General features: G+C 34.9%; 1 protein-coding gene across 1 annotated transcript; it reads left to right on the top strand.

Moving 5' to 3' along the window:
• Nucleotides 1–432: 432 nt before the first annotated feature.
• LOC131144199 (polyadenylate-binding protein-interacting protein 9-like) lies at nt 433–23070 on the top strand. Its single transcript, XM_058092671.1, has 10 exons — nt 433–1233; nt 2760–2870; nt 3185–3229; nt 13700–13772; nt 13858–13970; nt 14154–14213; nt 16480–16527; nt 16620–16688; nt 22422–22483; nt 22587–23070. The coding sequence occupies exons 1-10, from the start codon at nt 964–966 to the stop codon at nt 22642–22644; spliced, it is 909 nt and encodes a 302-aa protein (XP_057948654.1). The 5' UTR covers nt 433–963; the 3' UTR covers nt 22645–23070.
• The last annotated feature ends 507 nt before the right edge of the window (nt 23071–23577 follow it).

Here is a 23577-nt window from a genome sequence, read left to right as displayed (position 1 = left end):
TTATTAGATAGAATTAAGTAAAAGTTGTCATATATATATATATATATATATATTTTGATTGTTTAAATGAACGAAAAATGATTTAAAAATTAATTCGACAATTCGGCAGGGAGGGCCCATTTGACACGTGGCGATAAAAATTCACACACAACGAGAGCAGCGGCAGTCAGTAGCCACGCCCAGAGCATCAGCATCAGCATCAGCATCCAAATCATCACTGCGAATTACCAAATGCGCAGTACCTTCCACCAAAAAACAAAAAGAGGGAGAAACAAAAATACTACAAAATGCGCGGTACTGAAAATGGCAAAAATTATATTCATTGCATTCAATATAAAATTCTATAAATAAAATAAAAAACTACAATCCAAACAAATCCCGAGGGCAGTTATGGGAAATGACGTATATATCCTCTTCCTCCACAAAGTAACAAAAGCTGAGCTTAAGTGATCTTACGTTTGCTGTCCTCGGCTTATTTTTTTAACGTTCCACACTTCATTACACTTTCAATCACCCCTCTCTCTCTCTCTCTCTCTCTCCGCGACTCTCTTTATCTCTCCTCTCTTTCTCTCTCTCCCCCCGGGAGAAAGCCAAACCCAAACGCACTTGTTCTTCCAAAAGCAAATCGAGTAAATATCAGCTTCCCCACCAGCCATACCGAAACCCTATCTGCGATCATCTTCAAAAGGAACTCTCTTCTCATTCTCAATAATTATCTCTCAATGTTGGTTGGTTTGTAGAATTTCGGCTTAGGAATCTGGCAGATTGTACTCGACAACTACGAAATCTAAACCATACGGGGGGAGAGAGGGAGATTTGGTAGAGGGAAGAAGAAGAAGAACTTCCGAGAACTCTTTCAGTTGTTAAATTGATTTTCGCCTTTATCCTTTTTGGTTTCTGCACATATATATATTTATATATATATATTTTACATTTTGCTTTTGCTTGCTGGGGTTTGATTCCATGGCTGCGGTTGCTAAAATGTCTGCTGAGCCAGCAACTGCGAAGAACTCGAATTCGAATTCAACTTTGGATTCGGATTCGAAGTCGGAGTTTCAGCGAGACGTGCAGAAGCTTGTCGATATGTTGTCAAAATTGAATCCCTTGGCGAAAGAATTCTTTCCATCTTCCTACGCTCATGATCGCAATCAAAATAACGATCAGTTGGCAAATAACAATTTCTTACCACCGAGTAAGCAATCGGGAGATGATGGGTTTCCAAACAATCGGAGGGTACTGTTCACTGCGACGATTTCTTCTTATTCGTCTTGTTTTTGGAAATTTAATTTTCCATGTTGAATGATGGCTGTTGGACATCGCATGTTCCAATTGAAGATATATATAGGTGTTTTATTTATTTTAATTTCAAGGTTTTTGGTTTGTATTTCGTTTTGCTGCATAATTTCTAGTGTGTGAAGGTGAGTAGAGTCTAGAATTGGTGTGTGCGCTGTGCATAAAATAGGCCTATATTTTGTGATTTTAACTTAATTACTATGAGTGCAATCACGTTTGAATTGGTATGCTTTTTTGTTGTAGATGAATTGGTTTTTTTCTTTTTCTTTTTTTTTTTCTGTGATTTTCTTAATTAATGCATACATTGGGATTTGCAAATAGTTTTATTGAAACTGAGTTATTTGAATTACTTAATAATCCTTTTAAATAACTGGCAGATTTTAGTCATTACTCTCTCTCTCTCTCTCTCTCTCTCTCGCCCTCCCTCCCTCCCTCCCTCCCCTCCAAAATTTATGTTTTCTAATTAGACTTTTTCAGTGCCAGTGAGCCGAAAAAATGATGCTAGCTGGTTGGAAGAATAAGTTTTTGTTGATAGCTCACGTGTTCTATTCTTGATACACTAGTAATTTTGCCACTTGCATTGTGCACGAGATTATGCAAGTGAACAATATTGTGTAAAATAACTATATTATTTTACTTTTTAATGATATAAAAAAGGGCGTCTCTGGGCCACAAGGGTCCCTGCTTTGCAAGGATAAGGGGAGGGTTGTCACAGTGTGAGCAACCTTTCTCCTGCTTTTGTATGAAGAAACTGTTTCCTTGGACTTTAGACTCCATGACCAACCAATTGGTCACAAAAGAGTAACTTTCTGTTGATTCAAGGCCCACCCTCATTTTATAAAGGATATGTTATTTTAAATAGTTGCAACTATTGGTCTTTCTGAGAAATAGTACATAAATTATGAGTAATTAAGACGCAAGTGCTAGCTTTAAATATTTCAAAAGTTCAACTGCTAGCTTTATGGAAATGAAAGAATTTATTTTTTTCATCCTCAATCTTGATTCTCATAGTATATATTTGTGCCACCATGTCAATTGTATTTCCCTGTACTTGTGTTATGCTGCTATATTACCTCTTGCTTTAATATGATAGGTGTATGTAGCTAGGGATACTTTGTAAACTCAAAAGTATGTTGTCTGATACACTATTTTATACAGACAAAACACTTAAACATTGTATATAGCAGGCATTTCTTGTGTTACTTGCTTAGCTGTTTGTTCCAGTGTAATAGGCATTTAATGGTAATTGGAAAAGGTTAAGGATATTGTTCTGAAATACTATGTTTTATACTACAAGATGCTTAATACATATTTTTATGTGCTTTGGTATTATTTAGGCTCTTACTCTGCTTTAATAGGCTTTCTAGGTTAAGGGTATTTCTGCTTCACACTGGGCATAATGCTCAACAATTTGTACTTCTGTGTATAGCATGGATTTCCTGAATTTTCATTGTGTATTTTGGCAGAGAAGAAATAATTGCAACCAGGGGAGGAGGAGGTTGAATGGAAGATCTTTTAGAGCTCAGCGAGATGATAGTATTCGGCGCACTGTATATGTTTCCGATATTGATCAACAAGTAATTGAATATTTACAGAAATCGTTCTTGTGTTGCTGAACATTGGAACACCGAGTGTGTTCAGTTTTGGATAACTGTTTCATGTATCAAGTTGGACTTTTCAAATAATCAGAAAAGTACTATAATGTTTTTGTTTCTAGCATTTGAACGGAAAACTTGAAAAGATGTTTTCCAAGTTTTACATACAAATGTGGGAAATTATTTGGAAATCTGAAAATGGAAAGCAAAAATAGTTCTCCACAACAAAACAGCCCCTACATTTTACTTTGATGCTAATGGAGTGGTTGCAATAATATCTGATTTCTCCAATTTAGGTCACTGAAGAGCGGCTTGCTGCCTTATTTATTGGGTGCGGACAAGTAAGTTATGCTGGTTTAACATTTGTTAATTCAATATATGAGCTATCTAGATGGTTACTTAGGTGCTCTAGTTAGTGCACTTGTGTTCTTTATTCAACCCTAAATATAAGAATCAACATCTACCATCATAAAAAGTGGATTTTATAAATATAGCAGCTCCCATTTCCTTTATGTTTTGTCATATATCCTCCTTGTAGTAATCTTTATTTTTAATAAAGATTTATTAAGACAACTTTTGATTTGAGTTTGGAATATCAAATTACAAATTCAAGGAAATTTTGTTCCATAGTCAAAGCTCAAACAAATTATGTTGAAATTTCAAGATTTATATAAATTTCAAATGATTCATGGATTTAACGGAAATTTTTTAAGATGGAAATATATTGCGGTTTCAATTTCGAGGTTGGTGGAAAGATGAAGTTTCGACAGAAATTTTGATAATTTCATGGAAATTTTGGACCAAGTATATGCCTTGCCTCATAAGGGTTAAAATGCTCCACCTTGTTCACTTTTAAAACATAGGAGAAAATAGTTAGAATTGGGAACTGAAGGAGATGAACTTTGTGATTTCTAAAACAGGAAATGATTGCTCTTGTTCCCTCTACCTCTGCCAGCTCCCTAACATTTGTTTATTTCCTCCTATGGCTGATCCTGACATTGTTATTGCCTTGGCTAGTAGCCAGAGTTGGAAATTCCACAGATGGTCTGCTGCCTTTGGCATACAGTTGCTTCCACAGATGTATTTCTAAAGCATTATTTTCTTAAGATTTTCCTGTCTCATACAATTAAATGGGACCATAGAAAGACCTTCCTTTTTTTTTCTTTTCATTTCCATTCTGTGTTTTATTTTCTTGCTTCATTTATGTGGCATGCTTTGGTTGTGGTAGTAGTTGCGCTTATGCATGGAGGAGTCAAACTCTAGAATTTGGTGACTTTGCTTAAAACTATTCTACTTGGTGGGTACTTTGGACGCGGATTTCATTAGATGACAAAAGAACATGGTGTAAAAGCTAATAACCTAGTTTGATGATTGCTAGAATTCTAGGATACATTTATATGCTAGTGTTTTATTATTCTAGTGTTTTGGATGTTATTAAAACTTTTAAAATGGAACCTGTGCTGTACCAGAATCTGGCGTGAGTTACCTTGTACTTCATTTATTTAAGATTATTTTTGAAGCATTGCTCTTAGTTTAACTTTTAAAATTTTTATTTGGGAAGCTTACAGTGTCATAGGTAATGCATAACAAAGGACATGTCATGGTCTTATAGTTTGTTTATTTATGAGTTTCATGGGTTATGCGGATTAATGGAAAAATTTAACATCTAGAGAGGTCATATTAAAAGATCTTGTCAAGTTAATGTCTATGCAGGCTTTGATAATGAGTCCACAGTAGATGGTAAACACTTAAGGGTGAGTACCTTATTCATGCTTCACTTAATCACATTCTAAATAAAAATATTTTTCAGTGTTTTAAAAGGCTCAATTGAGGCTCGCCTCAGGGCAAGGCATACCTAAAATGCCTTGAGGCTCAATCTAAAATACCAAATTTCAAAAAGGCTAACACATTGCATACTGAGGCTTATGCGTTTTTACAAAAAGCATGCCTTTTGCACCTTTTTAGTTGAGGCTTACGCAATTTGGGTGTGTCATTCTCAAGTTAGAATTAGGTAGAAAATTTTAACTACATGTTTGCATAAAAGGAATGTCATAATATGAGTTTATTTCTAAAACTCTTGAACCTCAACCTTTCCAAAATAATTGAGAGATGTATCTTACATCATAAAAATAGTTTGAACTTTGTAATGGTATGGCTATCTCTTGTCATGATTTATGTCATCTATTCAACTTAGCAATTTTTGAATGGCCAACTAGTATTTTGCAAAGCACTTTTGGTTTTTCTTTTTTATATTATATTTGTGATTTTCTTAATTTTTACTTTATTTTAAATATATATAATTTATTTAACATGTTTTTATCTTTAAAAAAAATTCTCAAAAGGCTTATGCCCCAACGCCTTAAGGCTTACGCCTCACCTCTGAAGGGTTAAAATGCCTCGCCTTATGCCATCACCTTTTAAAACATTGATCTTTTTTATTTCTATTAGTAGAATGAATTTGAATTGAAAGATGAATGTTTCATTTTCTATTGGAATTTTGCAGCAAACTCATAGGAATTCTATTTTTCAGTTAATTTTCTTTTGTTTTGATAGGGTAGTCTTCTTTGTCTAATTTCAACTAGAGTTGCTGTTTCGTAATCTCATATGTAAAATGTGGATGTGATGAAATGCCAGTGTTCGGGTGGAAGCCTATTTTAATGAAGAAACTTTCACATTCTGAAAGTTAAAATTTATCAATTGAAAACATTTAAAAGAAGGTGCATTTCTTCAACCATTCACATTTGGAATCAACAGAAAAACATTTATTCAACTCTATCAACTTTATGACTGTTTTGGATTGAGGTTTGTGTACAATTTACATATCACATTTGCAGCAGTTTTATTAAGGGCAAGACAGTTTAAAAATTGGGGTGGAAAATGTAATCTTGATCCCAATCTTGGTCAGGCCATCAATACTGTTTTTTTTTTTTTGATAAGCAAGATTATTTGCTCAGTAGTTAGCTAACACTATGGAGTCCTAGAATCAAGCTGTTTATAATCAGAAGCATTCTGGTTGACCTGGGTCTGAACTGGCATGGGTCTGAAAACATAAGATGCAAACATAAATCATTTACCTTTAGTTGGCTAGGGGCTCTGAAGGGGTGATTGGTCTATGCTCGAAATTAGAAATCCTGGGTTACATTTTTCCTGCAGGAGCACTTGAGGTCAGAAAATAAAAATTCATAGGATTTAGGTCTTACAAGCTAAAGAGTGTTGACATAGTTTCTTGCCGATGGTTTAGATTCTTATATATTTGTAATGTTAAGCTACTTTGATAAATGCTTAATTCAAAATCAAATATGCGATGGAACCTGGTCTGAAAAATATTGAGCTCTGTGTAGTAATCATTGTTGTCCCACTACTTTCTTCTATAATATCATCATCCAAGCTTTTTGCCTATTTGGTTTAAACTATTTAAAACACTTTTTATGCTATATGCTACCTCAAACCCACATTTGCTTTATTCTTTTGTAGTATTTTTTCCTACCATCATTATTCACATCGCTTTTATCCTCCCTTTTATTCTTCTGGGACCTTGCCTAGACAGAAATTTCCTTCCTTCCAATAGCATTACTGTTTTCACCTGTATATACTGTCTCTTCACTATATATATTACTCTCTGATTTCCTTATATGTCTAATGTGAAGTATGCAAGGAAGGCAGATTTTGTAATTGTTTCTTACTTTCTTGTATTAGAATGCTTATTCTTATTATGTTTTTTGATAAAAAAAAAAAAAAGAAATTTATTAAGAGGGAATAATGTACTTTAAAAAAGAAAATAAATGAAAAACAAAGCAAAGAAAACAAAACAATAGGAAAACAATTTTAAGCTAATAAAGCCAACCAAGCCTGCTGTATATCCAAAAAACCACCCTACCAGAACACCCTGTAGAGAAAACCCATTTGGAAGCCAAAAAATAATTTTATCCTATATCAAATCAGAAGATGGAACACTTAACTCTGAAAATCAAAGAGTTTTTTTCCAGCCAAAGTGGCCATGTAACAGAAAAAACTGCAATATGCACAAAATACTCACATTCTTTTGCCTTCCAAACCCTTTAAAACCAATAAACAAAAAGGCTTCCAAAAGGATGAGGACAAACCCAACTCCCCACAACTGTCCAAAAAGTTTGTTCCATAAGCACCCAGCCACAGAGCAGTGAAGAAATAAATGAGCATGATCCTCATAATAGTGGAATATATAACACATACGTATGGAGAAATGACCATAGAAGGTCTTCTAATCTGTGGCACATTGTTCTTATTAACTCTATTAAGAATTGTGATCCACACACATGCTTTATCTAGAAAAAAGGAGTTTTAGGTTTCCATGCTTGTGGGAAGAGGGAATGAATGAGAAGTCCAATTAATATGAGAAAAGAAAGATTTATGTTAAGGCTTGATGTACATTGTTGGCCCACAACCTAATAGCTTAAGCTTTTAGGTAAAGTAGTAATCTAACATGGTATTAGAATTGGTTACTAGGAGGGTCATGATCTATCATGGGTGTTATTTATTGTGTGTTTATCTCTCCACTTGCTGTCGGGCTACACGTGGGGGAGTGTTAAGGCTTGATAGTTGGCTCAACCTAATAGCTTAAGCTTTTAGGTAAAGTGGCAATCTAACAATTTACAAGAAAAAGCCTTAAAGAGTATTATTAATATGCAGGTTTCATTAGTTGGTTTCTTCAGTGATCATACTTTGAGTCTTTAATTTTAGGAGCTATTTGATATATAGTAAAAAATTATGAAAACAAAAATTAAAAACCAAAAGCAGAAACTAAAAATTGAAAGCCAGCAACTTATTTGGTTAATATTTCTAAAACTAAAACAAATTTAAAACTTGATTAAAAAAATGCTCTTAGTCCTTGAATAAAATAATAATTAAAAAAATATATAATTAAGATAATAAAAGTTCAAAATTCACTTTACAAGAACAATTTTATTGTACTTGAAAATTGAAAAATAGTAAAAAATATTTTGTAAATGGCCTTTATTATTATTTTTTAATTTATTTGAAAACTATGGACATTTTCATTTTAATTATATTTTAAATTCATATGATCATTTTACTTTAACTTTAATTAAAAAAGTATGTATAAAATGAATTGTTTAAACCAAAAATTGTTAATTTTGGAGAGAATAATATTCTAGCAGTAGGTTGCCAAAACAACGGAAAACCTTTAATTCTGGTTTTCAGTTTTTTGCAAACAGCTGAAACCCGACAACCAAAATAGAAAATTGGCAATGTAAACAAATGTATTTTTATAATTTGTTTCTTGACTCTATGAAAACAAAAAACAGAAAACGAAAACATAAAATAGCAGCGATACCAAACTGACCCTTAGTTCTTTTCTAGTTTTTAATTACCTTTTTTAGAGCAGTTCAGAGGTGCATGCTTTTCTGTACTGTTCACACAATTGGGTTTTGGTGGCATTCACCTTACTTTATAATGGTATTGTTCATACTATTCTAACAATGGAACGGTAAGGATATTTGGTTCTTTTGGGCTTCCTTTAATTATGCTTTTCTATTGGTTACACATGTTATAACTTATGTCCAAAGGTATTTTTTCTTCTTTGATAGGATCTCTTATTAGGTGAATCCAAACCAATATCTGCTATATATATAAAGAGAGAGAGGGAGAGAGAGAGAGACTTTGAGTTAGTGAGCTGTATCTTTGTGGAAATCCAACACCTTATTGAGCAATCCTTTTTTTTTTTTTGCTTGCTTTTGCTGCTGTTTATTGAGAGAGAGAGAGAGAGAGGGAGAGACGCACATGCACTGCAATATATATATATATATATATATATAGAGAGAGAGAGAGAGAGAGAGAGGGAGGGAGAGACGCACATGCACTGCAGTATATATATATATATATATATATAGAGAGAGAGAGAGAGAGAGAGAGAGAGAGAGAGAGATGCACATGCAGTGCAATAACCCTCTTTTGGACATAGTGACTTTGAATGGATGAAGTTGAGTTAGTGAGTCGTATCTTTGTGGAATTCTAACACCTTTTTGAGTAACCATTTTTTTTTTTAATTTCTTGCTTTTTGCTGTTGCTTATATATCTTTGTATTTCTGTTCCAATATAAGATGCAAAATAGGCTATTAGTGAAGTTAAACATAGAGGTATTATAATTTATACACTAGATTAGTACAAAAGAAGGGGAAAGAGACATACTTAAACTCACTAAAGCTAGAAAAAGAAAGAACAAGGACTCTAGCAATATAAAATGTAAAAAAATGAGGATGATAGTGTCTTGGTTAAAGAAGGAGACATAAAAGAAAGATGGCGAAGTTACTTTAATAAGCTATTTAATGAGAACCAAGTAGTGGCTTAGACTTAGAATTGACAAATAAGGAAAAGGCAAAAAATTTTGAGATTTAGATGCAAAATTAGAGTTAATGAAGTAAGTTTGCATTAAAAAAAATAAAGGAGATATCAAAATTGTAATAACTATCATGGTATTAAACTTATGAGTCATATAATTGAAATTTTAGGAAAGCATAATTGAACAAAGACTACGGTTCAAAACAATGGTTTTTGAAAATGAGTTTGGTTTTTTGCCGGGGACTAGAGAAGCTATATATTTTTTTGAAGATATTAATGGAAAATTTTTGGAAAAAGAAGAGGGAATGGCACCTGGTTTTTGTTGTCTTAATAAAAAGAAAGTATGGAGTAGGTATGCTAATGTCATTAAGGATATGTAAGTTAGAGTAATGACTAGGGGACTACAAAGGGAGAGTTTAGGGAGTTTCATATCACAATAGATGTACATCAAAGGTCTGCTTTAAGCCCTTATCTTTTTGGGTTAGAGATAGATGAATTTACTTGAAGTATCCAAAACGAGGCTTATGTTGTTTGTAGATGATACGATGGTGGAATAGAATCTAAGTTAGAATTATGGAGAGGAGTTTTAAAATCTAGAAGTTCTAAGATAAATAAAAGTAAAAGAAAATATATGAAATGTAATTTCAGTCACGGTAGGAGGAATATGAAAGAAAATATTAAACTTGATGACCAAGAAATTAATAGCACTAAGTAGATTTCGATACCTTGCATCTATGATGCAAGTTAGAGGAGAAATTAAAGAATATGTAATACATAGAGTTAAAGAAAGGGAAAATGGAGAAGTGCTGCTGGTGTTTTGTGTAATCATTGAATACTCTTTAAAATTAAAAGGAAATTTCTATAGGACAGCTATAACACCAGCTATGGTATGTGGATTAAAATGTTAGGTAACTAAGAAATGACATATTGTCATAGGGTCTGAATTATCTCACCAATCCTTGACATCGTGATGGCACCAAGTCTCACTTGGTTAATCCAATGGCACCCACAATCCAACTAGTTAGTTTATCCAGCAAGTGTGAAAAGTGAGTGACATACACAAGGCAACAAGTTTACAGGAGCAGCGCATCCCAACCTTCAATCTTTATTCAAAGCTAGGTGAGCATACTCAAGACATGTGCAGGAACTATAACCATGAAATTCCCTATGTCCTAGGCCACACAACTTGTCAAATTTATACAATTGACACCCCAAATTGTCTAGGGTTAGCAATTGACAAATCCATCTACATAGGTTGTGCTGGTTGCAGCTAGCATTTGCCAACAACGCATAACCAACTATGTCTACATTTTTATGGCTAGGACATTGCTATATGTCAAACCATGAGATAGCCTTTAGACAAGCTTGCATGTCAGTCCCTTCAAGAAAAATTATCAAGTAATCCAAGTTATGCACGATTTCCTTTTAACCATCACATATCCCATGCACCATATGAAATTGAGGCACTTAATGTGTACCCAAGTTAACCATCTAGCAACACCATCCAACTAGCAATTGTAGCAAAATTGTCAAAGACCAGGACCCCAAACCATGTCTATCTCTGATTATGTCGAGTTGGTTCTCAAACACCTCAACCTCTATGTGCGCCCTCTTTAGCAACATAGAGTGCCAATTATCTGAATCCCACAAGACAACCAATGGTAGGCCATCTTATGACATTGCCTTTGCATATGAGCAAACAACAACAGATGTCTTGGCATTGTCAAGTAATCAAGGGTCTAAGAAAATCATCCTCATCGAAAGGCACCAACGTCCTCGAGGAGAGACTATCTATGTAGTCCCTTATCTATTTTTCGAACTATCACAAAGTCACAACTCTTTCCCAAGTAGCTTTTGCTTCTGACAAACCCTTCCACTTTGCCAAGTAGTAGGTCCTTCGATTCTTCTTACTCTATCCTTTAGTCCTGTGATCAAGGATCTTGTTACTATCCTGTCAAATTGCTTTCTTATCCTTGGCGGGCTCTCTTTTATTGTCTCCATTTCTTTTAGGAGGCTCTCATTGTTGGTGTTTTCACTTGGTCCAACCCTAGAGGCTCACCTTCCTTCTCGAGAATCAACAGATTCCTTATCTCAGTGAATTGGGATACTCACTTTCCCCAAACCACTCAATGGTTGCTTCCTAGTCCCATGTTGGATCATTTCCCTATCCTCATTGACACGGGTGGAATCAAATGGGAATCAACCCCATTTCGTTTTGGAAAGATATGGTTAAAGCACAATGGCTTCGGGACCTCATCAAGTTGTGGTGGTCCCCATTGCATGTTGAGGGGAAAGCAAACTTTGTGCTAGCTTCAAAACTCAAGGGATTGAAAGAGAAACTCAAAGTGTGGAACAAAAGCCCTTTTGGGACCATTCAAGCGAAGAAGACCATTATTCTTAATGGCATCAAGATCCTTGATGAGCCAGAGTGAAGACAAGGGCTTAGTATTGATAAAAGGGCCAAAATAGTTTTATTGAAAAAGAGCTAACTGAGACTATTAGCCTTGAAGAGATCTCTTGGAAGCAAAAATCCAGAGCCCTATGGCTCCAGGAGGGAGATTGGAATACTAGATTTTTCCATTGAATCGTGAATGCCCATTTTAGACTGAACACCATTTCCAACATTGAAATTGGGGGGAACAATTTCCTCCCTCACTTCACTTCTTCTCATGCATTGGTAGGTTCCCATGCCCTATTTCACACACCTAAATCTTCTGCTACCTTTAAATCACTGACACAGAAAAAGTGTAATTTAGTTGCTGTTAGAGTATTTCAGTGACCAATTTCTGATGGTTTAGTTGCATAATTACTTTGAAAACCTTTGTGTTAGTGCTTTGATTCTTCTTTTAATTCTATAATAACCACCTTTCATTTGCAAGAGATACTTTTGGCTTTAAAATCCTAAAAGATTGTGTTATATAATTTTATCTTAATAAGGCATAGTTAAAGGCGATAGGTTCACCTGTTTCATATTTTATGCTTGTCTTTTGTTTTTTATTATCAATTGAGCTCCATTTATTATTTTCTTGTTATAAATTTAGGGTTTGTTTGGTATTGTTGCTGTTTTTTGTTTTTTGTTTCTATTTCTCGACAGTGAAGAAATAAATTGTAAAAACACGTTTGTTTATGCTATTAGTTTTTTTTTTTTTTTTTGTTGCCCGTTTTCAGTTGTTTGCCAGAAAAATCAAAAACTAGATTTTATGGTTTTCAGCTATTTTGGCAACCTGTTGCTAGAAATTTTAATATTTAGAAATAGTTTTTTTGGAAAAAAATATTTATTTTATACACTTTTAAATTAAAATGAAAATTAAATAATCATATGAATTTAAATATAATTAAAATAAAAATATACATAAATTTCAAAAAATAGTAATAAAGTCATTACAAAATAATTTTACTATTCTTCAATTGTCATGTCCAATAAAATTTTATTGTAAAGTAAAATTTGAAAGTAGAACAATTAAAGTAAAATAATTATAATAAATTTTATTTTTATTATAGTAATTTTTTAATGTGTATTTTTTGTAATTTTATCATTTTAATCATATTATTATAATATTTTGATTTAAAGATGAAAATGAGCATTTTTTTAATTAAGCTTTTAATCTGTAATAGTTTTACAAATGTTAACCTAATAAGTTGCTGGTTTCTAGATTTTAGTTTTTGTTTTTGGTTTTTTGTTTCTCTAATTTTTGATATTGATACCAAACGGCCCCTTAGCTTGTGAACTGCAGTTCTTAATTTTCAAATCCAAACTTTTCATAAGTTTCAAATGTGTGAACATCTAGATTCTTTTGGTTCTCGCATGAGTTTCAAATCTATAGTTCTTGCATTTTGTATCTTATAGTGCATTTATAGAAAACATTTTTGGTATGTCTTACTTAAGATGTTTTTATTTTCAAGTGATCTTGGAATTCATTGTGACAGATGATGTGGTGATGATCCATGCTTGAGTATTGTCTATTTTAGCATTAATTTATTAGTTTCTCAGATTTCTTGGCCCTTCTAAAACTTTGTTGAAGTTAGTGATATGTTAGTTGTGTGGCAATATTTGCAGCGTCTGTTGGCTCTCTGCGTTAATCAAATCAAGCTAGGGTGCTTTATGCACAAAGTTTGTGCGGGGCAATGATAGCTGTCTTATCATGTTGCTAGGAAAAAGCAATTTTAGCTGAGCATGAAAATGATTAAATTTGTGTTGAGCTTCATCGTTGTGCTTTAATAAGGCATTCTTTCATTCCCATGACTTGAGTACATTCAGTATGGGAGCTCTGTCATGCCTTTGTTGTAAGTGTCTCCCTTTTCTATTTTTCTTTTCTGTGTTCTCTCTCTCTCAAAAGTGCATTGTATTCTTTCTTTCCAGAGAACAAAGATTTTTAAATGGATGATGATGAATGGGTAGATTTTAGTGACAATATTATTTGGTAAAGCTTTTATTACGATTTTCTGAAACTTTTATTGATGTGTTTATATCGAAGGTTGTTGATTGTCGAATTTGTGGCGATCCTCATTCAGTTCTTCGATTTGCATTTGTAGAGTTTGCTGATGAGCGTAAGTTGTTTGTCTATTCTTTCTGACATTGCTCATTATACATTTTATGTGATTTTTTTATTTCTATCTGAATCTATGCCAATAGAAGGTGCAAGGGCAGCTTTAAACCTTGGTGGGACAATGATGGGCTATTATCCAGTTAGGGTCTTACCTTCAAAAACTGCTATCCTCCCTGTGAATCCTACATTCCTTCCAAGGGTATGAATCAGTAAATTTTCTTGCTGTTTTTACCTGTGCAAATATTTGAATGATGAATGCATTTTGTGTTACCATTTGAATTTGCATTTTAAGCTTTTGAAAGATTTGTACTGTTAAATTTTTTGTTTTGTTTTGTTTTGTTTTTTTGTTTTTGTTTCTTTAAATGATTGTAATTGAATACAGTCAGAAGATGAACGAGAAATGTGTGCTAGGACGGTGTATTGTACAAACATAGATAAGAAGGTACAACCATAGCCTTTCCTCTTCATGAACTTGATAATGTTTTTGTTATATTTTTTTGAATGCATCTTATATCTATCTATCTATATATATGTATGTATGCATGCATAAATGGTCTTGTGCTTTCATTTTTTTTTTTTTTTTTTTAAGAAACAAATATGTGTTAATTTATCAGTGAAATGGAATACTTAGTAGTGGAATTGGGAGGGGGGATGCACCACATGGTCCAGATCTAGTTGTGGATGTGGTACTGATTGTGGTCTTGATGGTGAACACGGTCATCTTGACGGTGGAAAAGGAACTAGCTGTGGGGGTCATGCACGCATTAATTTTATGGCTATACAGATCACACCCTTGGTTATTGTTCTTCAAGACTATTTAGCTACTTTTTCTAGTCATAAGGTAGTATATAAGTCATATAGTAGCTCTCGAGCACTCGCTGCTGTACCTTGTAACAACCAACTGACTATTTCCAGATACGAGTGCTTTATATTGTTTTCTATTTAGACTCCATCTACCACTGCTACTCTTGCCACAATAGATATTGATGGCCTTGCATGTCTGTTATTCTCATCTGTGCCATGGATTCTAGAATCTAGAGCTTTGGATCATTTGACCTAATTCTTTTAATTTGTCATCCAAGGTTCACCATGTCATCTTCATTTAACGTAACAGTTGCAAATGGTATCTCATATTCTTGATATTGGTGTTGCTCATCCTCGTTCAATTATCTCATTATCTTCTGCAACCAATTCAGAAGTTTTATTCTTCCTTAGGTTCATATTAGTGTTCTTCTATTGCTTCTCTTTCTTCGTTGTATTTCCAAAATCTTTGCAGGAAGCCATGTTTGATCAAGGTTGAGAGAGAGGGAGCTATGGAAGAAGTGGTGCAATCTCTTCATCATAATCTCACTCTTGGTTTAGATAGACTTGATTCTAGGTGTCTGAAGTGTGTATTTTTAGGCTTTTTGCATACTCAAAAGGAGTATCATTGTTTTTGTTCCTCCCATCACTGGGTTAGAAGGATATCAAACTCTTTCAATACTTTCCTTATTTTTCCTTTGGATCATGTTCTATGTCCTCATTTTTTTCTCATCTTATAATTCCTCTTGCTTCTTGTTCTGTTGTGCAAGAAGTTTTCAAGCTGCCTCTTACTGAAGCATATGAGCAACGAGGTAGACTCCACTCCCTGTCCCCACCAGTAATGCCATTCCTTTTCTATTTCTTAGTCTGACGACGTGGATCTTCCTATTTCTATTCAAAAATGAAAAATGGAGCTATAAGATGTGCCTAGCATCCAATTCAGAAGTTTTATTCATCCTTAGGTTCATATTGTTGTTCTTTTATTGCTTCTCTTTCTTTGTTGTATTTCCAAAATCTTTGCAGGAAGCCATGTTTTATCAAAGTTGAGGGATAGCTATGGAAGAAGTGGTGCGATCTCTTCATCATAATTATACATGGGATTTTGTTCCTATCCCCCTGAGAGAATGTTAATGGTGCTTTATCCATAGTGGATTTGTTGAGCCATTGGAAGCTAGACTGCTAGACTCATGGATATACACATGCCTATGTCTTGAGCCTCTATTTATGGCTACCAAGAAACCTATGGATAAAAGAATTAAAAAATTATAAAATAACCTCAAATTCAATGAAAAAATTTAAGGAATAGCCCTAAAGTAATTAAATATCAGAGTAAACTCAAAACAACTAATATTCAAAACAACCATAAATTAACTAAAATTCCTAAGATATCAAATTTCCCAAGTAGAAACAAATTCATAACTTCTACATTGAGTAGAATATGATCACCTGGAATTATCCATAGGTGGTTCACCATCATCTCTTCCAGGTGCTAATTGCTTCAAAATTTCCCCCCATCTTGTTTCTTGACCCACTAAATTCTAGCTGTTCTCTTTAATGTGTATTCGGACACATAGTTTCCAGACCACATTCATCTCACACACTGCCACAAATAATTCCTTCCATTAAATTTTGAACATCCAACATAATTTCTGGAGTATCAGTAAACTCTCCTTTTGTTGTGAGGAAAGTGGGATTGACACTGGTAGAATCACTGTCCTGATTGAGTACATCTTTTATGATTTATCTCCTCTATGCTGTTGTCCACACATGCTAATTGGGTTTAGGATTTAGTAAACCTTTTCTAGCCAAATATGGTCTGCCATCTTGCACTGCATCAGTAACTTAATGCACAGTTGTCTGGTTCTCATTTGAATGCAGCATACTTATTAAAAAAAATTGTGTTGTAGGTTTCTCAAGCCGATGTCAAGAACTTCTTTGAAACTGCTTGTGGTGAGGTCAGAACAGTACACAAACTTGAATTTTTCTGTTCAATTCTAAGTAGTTCTAAAGAATTCTACAATAGTTGACATGCTTTTTTCATTCAAAGGTTTCTCGCCTGAGGCTGTTGGGGGATCATGTCCATTCAACACGTATAGCTTTTGTTGAATTTGCAATGGTAAGACTTGACCTTCTGCCCACGAAGTGAGCAATTACTGCACATCTCATTTTAGTTGGTATTCATTTCATTCGTGTTCCTGCTTCTGCCTATATTTGTTTAGTTGTATATAATTTAAAATTATCTTCTATCTTCTCTGTGAGCTGCATCTTAACACATAAATTGATGCACAAGTGGGGTACCCTTCTTATTGTACTTCAGAATATTGCAGTTATGATTCATGATTGTTAAAGTATCTGGCATATATTTGCCCCTAATTTCTTGAGTAACTAGATTTCTCCCTTCACCAACAAAATGTCTTTGATTTGTTTGGATCAGGATTCCTACTTTTCTTCTAAGTAAATGATTTTTATTTCATTTGCTTGCCTTATGGTGGGTTGATCATATCGTTGATGAGGGGTGTGCTTTTAGCTTTTAGAATCTTCAATTTTTTTTATTGAAATCTCTTGCTGCTATCATTTCTGCATAATGGTCTCTACAGCAATTTAAGCTAGGTCATTCCTTTATTTCAATCTTTGAGGTCTTTTAGACTTCTCCAAGGCAGTGTGAGCTTGATCTGATTTGTCCGTCCTTATCACATGTGTTTGGCTCTTGGTTACATTATCTTTCTTGTCTAGCATATCAGGAAAAAATGATAACAAGAACCAATAAAAATTATTATTAAAAGGGTGAATTTCAAAATCCTCTTGTAAGGTGTTCCATTTTGGTGCTTACTTCCTTTGATGTTTTAAAGAATGCACTATCCTCCTCAGTCAAACCCCTTGATGTGAGTTCACCATTTATGATGTACTAAAACAATTTCCTTCTATTGTCATATTTGTATAAATTTAACTGTACTTTTTGCTGGATCTGTAGTAATATTATAAATCATTGGCCAGGAACTTCATATCTTGAAGATCGTTTGTGATAACATGGATTTAGTTGCGTTATTGATCACAATAGTATTTTCATCTTTTGCTGTAATATTTGAGGGATGCTACTCTGGAAAAGAAAAAAAAAAATGAGAAAAATACAATCATTTGAGGAAAAGTTTTTTTAGTAATCAGGTTGCACTTGTCTTTATTATCATTAATTCTGGAAGATCAAGGTTACACCAATAGATAGAAATTGCTGTAATATTTGAGGGATGCTAGTCCAAAAAAAAAATTTGAGAAAAATACAATCATTTGAGGACAAGTTTTTTAGTAATCAGGTTACACTTGTCTTTATTGTCATTAATTCTGGAAGATCAAGGTTACACCCACAGATAGAAACTAGATGGTTATGGCTCGACGTGTTTCCCTCTTCTGCTTCTAATGCTGCAAAATTGATTTTTTTTTCCCACTTGTGATCAACATTAAGTTTGCTCCTTTGCAACCGGTTGGACATGGGTTTGATTTCAAGGAAAGAGCCTCTGTAGATAACAGTGTGAGTAAGGCTGCGTACACTGTGATGACCCACCGCTTGCCCTCGCAATGCGCGGAGTCTTATGGCCTGGGGACGCCCTTTTGTAACCGATGGATGCAGAGCAGAGGTACAAGTGCTGTTGGTAATGGTGATGTGTGGCAATGAATGTTGTAGAGACAAGACACAAAAAAGGCCAAAATTTTAAAGTTGAAATCACAAGACCTATGAATTTAAGTTAAAAATTGTAGTCGAACATTGACAGCCTATTTGAGTTGAAATTGCAATCCATGTCAAAGCATTAACAGTGGTGTTGGATCAGAGTTTATGACACTTGATGCAGGACCAATGTCCAACACAAAATACTTGTAATTCAACTCTGAATAAAATTACTGTGTAGAAGGCCTTTTATTGGCACACACTGCTGAGAACAAGAAAATAGTTTAAGGAACCTAAACAAAACTTAAATACTACTTAAAACAGAAATGTTCTAAGATCTGAAGGTTATGGCACCAATAAAAAAATAGAAAATAAAATTAATTCTCCATGCTGACTCTGTCATAAGATAGTCATGAGGCCTTACACTTTTGATGCTAATATATTTACTACTTTTCAACAGCTTTCCAGCTTCACATTTTAATCGTCCTGTGTTTTCTTCCTTTGTAAGAGTATCTTCCACCTTGACATAAAGGTCCCTAATTTTTTGCAAAGTGTGGAAGAGCTTCCCCTCGGACCTGAATGGAGTCCTACCTCTGGCTATGCCTCGTTTAGCACATTGGGACAGTGAACAGAGACGATCTCAGCAGACATAACTGTAGCATGTCAATGATCAGAGCTTCTCACACAGGGGAATGCCAGGAACCTGTCAATCCTCAACTAAACCAGATGGTCTCTATTGATGGACCAAGTAAATGAACTGGAAAATCCAGCAACCTTTCTAAACAGAACCCAGACAACAACCCCCCCCCCCCCCCCCCCCGGGGGCGCGCGGCCCTCTCCCCTGCCAAATGCCCGGGAATCCCATTTGACCTTCACCTCTACGAGCTCAACCAAAAGCTCCTCCCTCCTGTTGTTATTGCAGCCTTACACACCAGCAAACACCCAGATCAATTTGCAGTCTAGAAATTCAAAGGGGCAATAGGTGAGGTGTCTCCTTGAAATGACGTCCAGAAGCTCAATGTTGTGATTATCCCAGAGAATAATAATTCAGTCCTCTCTCCTTCCCTTTGCAGTGAGCTGACAACCTTCTATCTTCTGCTCGTTTCTTGTAGGTAAAATAATGTTTGGCTGCCACTTCCCTAACAAATATTTTGCCACCCTTCCTTCTTTGGATTGTGGAGACCTGTAATGTTCCATGAGATTAAATATGCAGCTCATTATTTTATTGATTTGCGTCCCTCACCTCTAATTGTTCCTCCCGATCCCCCATCCCTCCCTCCCCCCACCCTTTTTAAAACAAAAAGTATAGTTCATGTTCCACTCTAGCCTTTTAATTTCTCCATCAATTTTCTGGCATGTCACTGCTATATTATTTCCATCTCTCCAAATCCATGAGCAAGCCCAAACAGTCCTCCTAGGAACATTACAAAAAACCATTTAGCTTGTTTCTGATCCACCTGGCATCGTTGCCTTGCTTCTCATCAGCAAAAGATTTGTACAGTTCTGCAACTGCAAGTAGTGTGCATGTGACTACAGAATCCTTGCTTACTAACTCAAATAAAGCCTTCCGCCACTCTTCCTTGTCCTCTAGGTCAGAGTCCATGGCCTTCAGTCCGCCATGCTTCCACTTCCTGAAGCTTTCTTAGCCTCTTTGGTCCTCCCTATGTTGAAGATCTCCCTCTTGTTGACTGCTGGCTCTTGCTCTCTTGTCTTCCTCCCTTTCTGAAATCGATTTCCTTTTTCATTTCCATGTCCATTAAAGAGCTGCATCCCCTTCACCTTTCCTCTGAAAGCCCTAGCCTCTCTAAAGGTTGAGCCATGATTTCTTCAGCAAACTCCAAGAAAATCTGTTTCGAGGATCTCCACACCTTTGGGTTTTTGCAGAAATGGAATCCAGCACTCCCACTTCCATTACTACTTCTGATATCTTGCATGAACTTGCCACCTCCACTCCTTTTTCCAAAGGCATAGATGCCCTAATCTCCATCTCTTTGAACTTCTATGAAACTTTCTAGGGTTTTCTTAGGCAACCATAGATCAAAAGAAGCTCTTTTCTGTTGATCAAAAGCCATGAAAGATAATAAAATTTGACCTAGCTTGATGAGACAAAACTGTGGTAATAGCCATCCTAATCAATCAGGTTGAAGGTTTGTCTTCTGGCTTGGTGCAATCACACTGTCTCTCATTTGAAGTTCACAAGCATGCTACATAAAACTCCTTTTGGAAGGGGTTTTACAAGTTCTGTTTCTGGGGAAAAAATGTAGCAACTTGTCAATATAATTAGTGAGGAGTGATCATTCATTGCTTTACTAAAAAAAGAATGATTTCTATTCTTATTGGAATGTTGATATTTGGATGTGTTCTATATCTTTCCCTTCTTATCTTTGTCAGTTTAAACTTATAGTAAGCTGAAGTTATCTCCCATAAATGAGGAATGGCAAACAAATTGCATTTGGAATAATTATCCACTTCTAAGAGTGAATGAAAATTTTCTTCAGAGCTTCTTGCTATTGCATTTTGACGATTTATGGGCATTAGAGATTAGTGCGTTATTTGATATGACTAACTAAAATAATGAAGAAGTTGTGATGAGAAGACCATAAAATTGGGCACAGATTATTTAGAATATTGCTTTGTGATATATCTTGTTTAAAATCTGACTTGAAAACTGAATGGTGGAATTGTGGTGATAAGAGAATCAAATCAGATGAGGGTGATGTGGAACATATATATATATATACATATATATTTTTTTTGTTTCTGGAAAAATGTTGTGCAAAATTTTATTTGGGAAGAAGGACAACGATGAGGTAACAGTAGAAACTTAAAAAGTTTGAACAAATCTGTACTTAATTGATTTGACAAGAAAAAGAGGAAATGGAAATGGTTATAATTTGTTCGCTATTCAATTTGAATGGCGCAGCTTGAAAAACTTGTGTGTTAAGAATTGAGGATAAGTGAAATTTGAATCTGTTAAAAATATGATTTTAGAATCACATCTGTAACTGCGATGCTGATTCATCTTGTGCATCCAATGAACTTCCTTCGTGGATTTCAGTTTTCTTCTCAGTTTAATGCTTTGGTCCTGTTCTAGTTTAAAGATGAATGTTGGTTTTATTCCAGGTTGGTAAAATGCCTTTGTTTGAAAACTGATTTTTGGCAAGAATAATGCCTTTATTCCTTCAAGTTATTTGCAGCAATTTGAATTGACAATCAGTTTTGCTCAAGGTTCTGGTTTTGAGGCAAGCATGAAGCCTAACATTCTGAGTTTGGGGAGTTGTTTCAACTCGTGTAATTCTTGCCTTCCTGTTTTAAAAGTTTTTTGATTGTGTTTCTTTCTTTTTTATTTTTGGTAAAAAAAAAAAAAAAAAGTCTTGCAAGTAGTAAGAGGAATCACTTTCATAGTTGGGACCATCATATTTAACAACTCATTTTGTAACTCCACATTGGCACTTCTAAACCAAAACAACTGCTGTGGTGAGCTTTGGTTTGGGTTTTGCTCAGTCCTAATTCCTAATGCATGAGTGGTTCATTAATCAAGAAATAGAGTGCCAGACTTCGGCCAATTTAGTTGTGACAGTTGACACCAATCTGGCATTGTCTTGACACTTTGTTAACAAGATAATAGTAGTTAACAAATATTATAAATTAAAAAATTACAAAAAAAGGGTTGGTATTAAGAGCTGATAGTTCAATAAGATGGTAAAAACTCAGCTGTTCAGTATTAAATGGAGGCTAGAAGTTGATTATGTTAGCCTCTATTGTTGTCGGCGCCTGTTTAGTATCAAATGGAGGGCTAGGGCTATGAAACCTTTCAATGTCTGATATGCTACTTTTGCTGGTTGTATCTATCACCTTTAACTGACTGGTTTTGAAATTCTGGCTGCTGGGATTGAGGATGTTTTTGACATTGACATAAAAGGTTTAATCTCTGGAGTCGGGAAGTTTAGGATATCTTGTTAATCTTTGTTCATTGTTAGCTTTCTGGTTGTAATGCTTTCCCCTTGAGCTAATATATTTGCATCTTACCCGTTTTTATGTTTTTGTTTTTATTGGGGGGGAAGGGGCGTACAAAATTTGGAACCTGAATTAGGTCACTGTTTTTATTCTGCTGTGACAATTAAAATGCTTTAATTCAGAGTAGGAAGTTCACTTTCCCTCTTAAAGTGCTACTTTTTCCTTTGTGAGCAGGCAGAAAGTGCCATTGTTGCACTAAATTGCAGTGGGCTGGTTCTGGGAACCCAACCTGTCAGGTATATATGAAACTATATTCTTTTCCATTCTTGTTTTTCCCTTCTTTACTGGACTCATTTAAACTAGTGACATTTTCATACTTACATGCACTTAATTATGTAGGGTAAGTCCTTCAAAGACGCCGGTGAGGCCTCGGGTTCCTCGCCCAATATTGCACTAACTTGGGCATTTGAGTTCAAGAAGAATGGCTCTTGAATGGATGGAATTTGGTGCTTTCCCTGTTGAGAAAGACTTTGTTGTGTTGAAGGGGTGGTGAAACTTTATTTTGTTTCGGTAATTCCATCTTTTCCATGGCAATATTTTTCCTGCAGTTGGAACATATTGCGATCCTGCTTCAATTGAAGTTTTACAGGACTCCTTGAGAATTTTTACCATTTTCCCTCCCTTTGTTTGACACCGTCATCTTGGCTTTGATGTGTTATTTCCAATTACATTCAGTAACGACTCCGATTTGTTAGCGATGACTTGCGCTTGTGAAGGTGCATGGAAAGTTGGACCCGTACGAAATGGTCTAATGTTGTCATTGACCATTTAAACATATTGGTCCTAAGACTGCAAATAAATCAGACGGTTGGTTCATTGGTAACTCGCCTCCATTGCATGCCTGATCCATCTGCAGAAGTTGATTCCCAAGCCTATATTTTTAAGCTAGATTAATGAATGTGTCAGACTCGAACAAGGCTGAGGTTAGCTTAGTTAGGCTTATGAATAGTCTAGTTATATAGGCTCATTTTGGTCTCGGCTCAAATTAAGCCCTTTTATAAGTTCATTCATGGGCTCGTTTAATGATCAAGATAGAAGTGATTAGAGTATGTGGTCCGCTTAATCCTACCCCTTCAGTTCATCTTCTCTATTTCTCATATTCTTAATTATAAAAATTGAGCATCTCATGTAAAGTTGGGGTAAGATTTCAAAGCTTCTTTATGAGTTTCCATTGCCAATAGCAAGGCTGTGGAACAGCAATTTCGCCTCACTGTTTGTTTTATTTGTCCATATTCATTTTATAAATGTATCAAATTAGCTGCTCCATGAATTAAAATTATCAAGCTCTGAATCCCATGCAACCCTTCATTCATACCCATACTTTTATAAA

Source organism: Malania oleifera, chromosome 12 (assembly GCF_029873635.1).
Source record: "Malania oleifera isolate guangnan ecotype guangnan chromosome 12, ASM2987363v1, whole genome shotgun sequence".
NCBI lineage: Eukaryota > Viridiplantae > Streptophyta > Magnoliopsida > Santalales > Ximeniaceae > Malania > Malania oleifera.
Note: the sequence above shows the minus strand (reverse complement) of the source record. Positions and strands in the feature narration are given on the sequence as shown.